The following is a 6,112-nucleotide window of genomic DNA, read 5'->3' as shown; positions in this document are numbered from 1 at the left end:
ACCTTGGATGCACACGGCTCTTCACCAGCTGGCCGTGGTCTTCCTGCATTCTTCACGTTGCATGCGGCTGCATGAGTGTGAGGAGGGACTTTGGGGCTAGCACTGGACTTATGGACTTGAGTTGGACTGGGTTGGGATGTCTTCTTGATATATAATTACATCTTCATATAAGGCTCTTTCTCATACATATGAATGTCATTGGATTTGTTTCTCTAGTCAACCCAGGCTAACACAAATATCTTTATAACAAAGACCAAAAAGCAAAATAAGAGTAGCTCGTGAGGCTGCTTATGTATACCTCCAAACCTCATGGGATTCGATTTCTTGGCTTGGAGATCTAGGGTCCTGCTTTCATGTGATATCCCAGTTAACTGGCATAATAATATGTTTCTGTTGTACCTCCTATTATATAGTGTGTAAGGTCTAAAAACTTGTCAGCAGCCATCTAAGGCACGCTGGTCTCTCTTCAGAGGAAGAAGGAGAGTCAAGAAGAAGAGAATGAAATGGAATGTGCTGCTAATTGCCTCCATGAACAACTCCCTCCATTGCCAGGAGAGCAGAAGAACTGCCCAGGTATTACCATTGAATGTCTTGATAAAAAAATTCTATAGAAAAATGATCAAAAGGAGGGAAATACAGAACAGAATGTCAGGCTCTCCTAGACTCCAGGCTTTCTGGAGCTAGGAAGATTTTATGATTTAAACTATTTACCTGAGATGAGATAATCTTTAAACATTAAATCAAAAATGTTCCCTGAGATCTTCTTAAAACAAAACAGTGGTTTAGCTTAACTAGTAAAGAATATCTTTTTTGAGCATTATATTCTGTTAAGATCTATCTAATTAGGATAAAATTGACAACATCAATTAAAAAGATTAAATAGAAAATGTAGCAGGTAGTGAGTTTATGGTAATGAGGAGGGACAGCTCAGAAAACGAAGGTAAGAATGATTGCACTGCTCTAAGAATGTAAGCAATGGCACCGAACTCTACATGTAGAAATTTTGTGCATGCGTTTGTTGTGCATATTATTCTCAATAACAAGATCAACAAAAGCTCTAAGACGCTCTGATGCCTGAAGGGATTAACTTCTAGAGTTCCCAAGGAGCTTCCCCATAATGTGACCAAGTACAATGTAGCAAGTAGTTGTTGGAAGATTATGCAGGTCACAGTCTGATGCTGTCTCCTTGAGAGTGTGGCCTACCACATGTATATGAAAAGACACCATAGAGAATCCTTTTCTTTTTCTTCCTGCTGACGTAGATCCTGTAGCTGGCTCTTTGGAACCTGGTCAGGTGGCCCACTATGTAGCCTGCTAGCCCTGGGAGCTACTAAGCAACCTACCATATTGCCTCCTGACACTGGGAGTCCTCAGAGCTTAAAATCTGACCTGCCGATGCCTCTGCATCTACCAACCATGGTCACTGTGTTAGACAGGGTTCTCTAGAGAGATAAAACCAGATTGCTGATAATTTTATATATTTATTTATAAATATAATTAGCTATACAGCACAAGAAATGAACTGTTACATTATATGCAGATAGATAGCTATATAATACAAGAAATGAACAGTTAAATTATAAAGCAGTACAAATGGCTCAGTGCAACTGACCCCCGTGAGAGAGAGAGTTGTGAGAGACTAGCAGTCCTTCAAGTCTAGTCTGCTGCCAGATCTTCCTCTACTTATATAGAAAGAGCTAGGCTATCTCAGCACAGCAGCCAATCACAAGGCAGGTCACCAACTGTCAGCCCCAGTCCCAACCGCCAGTCCCCAGCTCCAGAGATGTCTTAAAGGGACCTCAACTTACAGTGACACAATCCACAGGCTAGGTGTCCCACAGGTAGTGTAGCCTATAAATTGAGGCACAGAACAAGCAAGGCAGCCGCACACTGGTCCTATGATCAAAGAGCAAGAGACAAGAAAGGAGAGGCTCACCGAGCCATTTATCTCTCTGCCCTTCAGTTAATCCCACATCTGCTTATCATCCAGGCTGGCACAATAAACTGTCTGTCACCCTGCTTTATTTTCCTGCCTCGTGGTTCATCTTCCTTCTTCCTGGGTGCCCAGCCCCAGCAGCCGCATGAATCAGGAGAGATCTCCAGCTTAGCATCTCATCTACAGACTTGAGTCAGAATTGGCTTGCCTGCCTTTCGGCACCTCTGTGGACAACCCTCTTGATATAAATTTCTTTATCATACAGATGTATACGTATATATGCACTGACTTTTATTCTTTAGAGAACTCAATCCATTTACTGTATATTTCACTGGCAACAGAGTTTGGTTCAACCAAGGAGCAGTTAACAATGCACCAGGCAGACAAAGAGTAAGACTAGGGAACACCCAACATGGTTTTAAGAAAGCAGTTGTTGCCTGAGGTGTAGCAAGGCTATAATGTCTTTCCCTGAGTCTCTGGGTATCACAAGTTTCCTGGAGCCCCAATTTTTGTGACAGGAGGACATGGTTATGTATGGCTACACAATGATAGCTATCAAGCTCATTTTCCTGTGTTCTTTTAGGTTTTATACAAAGTTCAGTAGATTCCTTGGGCTTCAGTAATTGCAAATCAGTAGAATTTATTATGCTGGCAATAGAATGACGCTGATTTGAAAACCAAAACTTTCAGTATTTATAAACTAAATATTTAAAGATTGTTGGGGAGCATAGTTGTACTTATCTTGAAAAATGTATTAGTATTCATTAAAAGAAGGAAATTTATTCCTTGCACAGTATTTAAAGGTTAGTCAACAATTTGGGCTGTGCTTACTCTATTGTTTTTTGGTGCTCCAAGAGTGTCTTTACTTCTTCTTATTAGCTTCTTAAGAATCATCTCCTTGGCTTTCGCAGTTGTTATATTGATGCTAAAATTTATTCTTGAGACTATAATCCCCTTATTAATATTTTTACATGATACTTCACTCGTTCTAACTTCTGATTTTTTCATAGTCATATCTGTAAGATCTAACATGCAAATAAAAACAAATTGAGAACCCTTTCATATTGTTGGCCTTATTTTGAGGTGTAAAAATTTGAAAAGTATTTAACTTTACTCTACCAACATCATTAATTTTGATTCATAGAGACCAATAGGGCCAGGGAAAACTGCCCCTGTAAGTTTCTGAGTCTGTCAATCTGTATGTGAGCTGAATGGCTCATCTTTCTCCCATAGAGGGGCAGGTGGCTGTGACCAGCAGCCCAGCTCAGAACCCACTGCGCCCCCAGGACTCAGAGTCAACTCAATGACAGCCAGGTAATGTCATTTAAAAGCAATTGACACCAAGTACAAATCAGCGGGGGCAAGTGCTCCGATATTGGAATTCTTCTAAATATTTCCTTACTCTTTCTGGGCAAACAGTGTTCCTTTGCACCAACAGCCAAATAAAACAGCACAGCAGCCCAGAGAATCCTCCATCAATTATTCAAGATAAAATCACATAACAGAGATGTTACACTTTTCATGCTTTTAAAATGCTCAGCACTTTCTAATATACTATATTTATAATGAAATGACATTATAAATCTATAAACAGTGCACAGCCGTGTTTTCCAACAGAACTAAATTTGGGGTATATTCCCTGAGTGATGACAATCAGAGGGTTATTTGCAATGGAGTTGTATCAACTTGGAAGTAACATCATAACCAAAACCACTTTTGACAGGAATTGTGCAGTCCCCTTTTGATGTTCACAGTGATCTTGGAGACATCCTATTATTTTCTCCTTGAGACGTTAAGTTGCTGATCCCCAAACTACAATACTTCCAGAATTTTTGAGATCTATAGATGGCACCTAGCAACCACAACAACACAGGTGTTTCTATTGTGTAACCTGATTGGAGAACTCCTAAATCATTCTCAATATTTCTATTGTGCTATTTTTAAAAGCATTCGAGAGTAAAATAGACACTTCTTTATTTCTAGACTTAGTCTGTGATTCCACTGATATTCCAGAGAATCAACTTTTTTGGGTGAACTATAAGCATTCCATCTTCATATAAAGTGGGACAGTGTGAGAGGACTGGTGGATCAACGATAGAATTCTCATTTTTCTGTGGCACACCAGAGGTTTCATTCTTTTCAACACCACCAGTGCCTACTTCCACAGGGCTCACCAGGAATCCCCGTGAGCGGCTGCCCCAGCATCCAACAACAACAGAAGCTTACGGAACAACTGGAGAGTGTATCAGCTAATTTACAGGAGTTTTTCTTTCTTCCATCTTAAAAATTACGACTTGGTTTTTTGAATGCTTAAGTTCTTTGAGTAGCTCACCAACAGATTTTCTATAACTCCCCAACAAATTAAAAAAAATTAATCATGGATTTCCGATTGTATGAAAGGAAGTGCATATAGTTGAGATACGATTTTGAAATGGTTTACACCGCTTTACTTACCTGAATTTCCAGTTGCTGACTTACGAGTTTCAGAAAACAAGATGCTGATATTCTGTTTCAGGCTATTGGGATAAAATATTTTAAGGATTCAAAATTAGTTTGTTTACTATAGTGGCCATATGAAAACAAGAAAATAAAGGTAACATGCAGAATTAATCTGAATTCTCTTTTCTGTAAGAAAATAAGTACTCTCTCTTTTCCCGCCCCCAGGTTAACATTTTTACAGATAAAACTGGTGGTATTAGTGGAGTTGATACTTAAACTTAACAAAACTAATTCTAAAAAAATATCAAATTGGACAAATTCCTATTTCTCTGGATTGTTCCTTGACCCTTTATAAAATACATGTTGCCTTATGGGTCACTCAGCAAAAGTCCTATTCTATTTTGTTCCTGGTTTTAGGATTTTTTCTCTGTTTTTGATTGAAAATAGTTTGAGTTAGCTATTTTAAAAATCTACTTTCCACTTTAGTTTAAATTTTGACTTTAATTTTTTCTGACAGTCATTTATAGATTTGTTGTGAATTAGGTGAAGGTTGATAGAGGAGATCTTAAGTTTAAATTCCACAATTTAAGTTATCCTTCGCAACCCCCTCAATGAACATCTCTTAGCCCACTGCCTCCCTGTGTTTCCTGGTTCCACCATTCCTTCTTTCCCAATCCTCTGAACTTTGTCCTTTGTAAACGTCACCCATTTGATTTTAAATGGTTGATAACTCAGACCTGAAGGGTTAGGGCTATTCGTTGTTTTTTGGGGGGTGTTATATCCACGAGGAAGCCTGGCTCCTCAATATGTGAGTTTCATTCCACATTTTTCTCAAACTCTATCCAGAGCCTTCTATTGCGATCCTTTTCAGAGCAGTTGGTCAAGGTAACTGGGCACCATTTAGTTCTGGTCTCAGTCTTCTGGGGACTGATGCTTACATGGTCCGTTAGTCAATTTGACTAATTGTTTCCACGTGTCTTTAAAGTTTCATCACTTTTCTTTTCTCTGGATAGGATGAGAGCGATAGGTGCACCTTACATGGCTGCTCATGACCTTTTAAGTCCCTGTCACTGCTAACCAAATTAGGATGTAGAACTTTGTGAACTATTTTGTGACAACTGACTTTGATGGCAGACACCATTATTTATCATTTTATAATAATATAGTTAAGGAATGATTCTTATTGTATTAAATATTTCAGAAACGAGTGCTCTGATTTAGAGGTCTTATTTAAGTGTGGTAGGGATCTATTAAAAAATCATTCGTATAGTTGGCTTGAACTAAGGTGATAGAAAAAAGAAAAGTAGAGTGTTTCAAGATCGGTTGAGAAGATAGAACAGACTCTACCAGTAGGAGATTCCATGTGAGGTAGGGGGAAAAGGAAATGTGGGAAGTGGCAAAAATTATCTCTGATAAATGGGCTATTAGAGATGTGCTGGCTAGGAGAATAGGGGAGTGGATTCAAGTATAGTTTCTAGGGTTTAGGCTTGAACAATTGGGCATTTTTTATCGAAATGAGACACAATGGAGAAATGATAGGTTTGTTAGAAGAAAAAGTAGGAGTTATGTTTTGGCCATATTATGGTTAAGGTGTTTAGGAGATATTTGAGTATTCATGTAGTATTATGGGGTGGCTAGTATTGTTGGGTGCATTAGATGGCATGGCTGGCAGTTAGAAACAACAAGCCACTCTGTGGAAGAAAGACGGGATTTCTACTTCCTAAATATTTACAGTCT

At 38.8% G+C, this 6,112-nt stretch overlaps 1 protein-coding gene across 1 annotated transcript in view; it reads right to left on the bottom strand.

Moving 5' to 3' along the window:
• Positions 1-6,112, bottom strand: part of DNAH14 (dynein axonemal heavy chain 14) — a 387,990-nt gene that overhangs the window by 151,841 nt on the left and 230,037 nt on the right. The window contains exons 45-46 of the mRNA XM_030887822.2: positions 4,391-4,452; positions 2,768-2,952 (exon numbers count right to left, since the gene is read on the bottom strand). Of these exons, the coding sequence (XP_030743682.1) occupies positions 2,768-2,952; positions 4,391-4,452 (247 nt within the window). The remainder of the gene's footprint in view (positions 1-2,767; positions 2,953-4,390; positions 4,453-6,112) is intronic.

Source organism: Echinops telfairi, unplaced genomic scaffold (genome assembly GCF_000313985.2).
Source record: "Echinops telfairi isolate 266 unplaced genomic scaffold, ASM31398v2 ScPeMD7_7424;HRSCAF=8462, whole genome shotgun sequence".
In the NCBI taxonomy this organism is placed as follows: Eukaryota; Metazoa; Chordata; class Mammalia; order Afrosoricida; family Tenrecidae; genus Echinops; species Echinops telfairi.
Note: the sequence above shows the minus strand (reverse complement) of the source record. Positions and strands in the feature narration are given on the sequence as shown.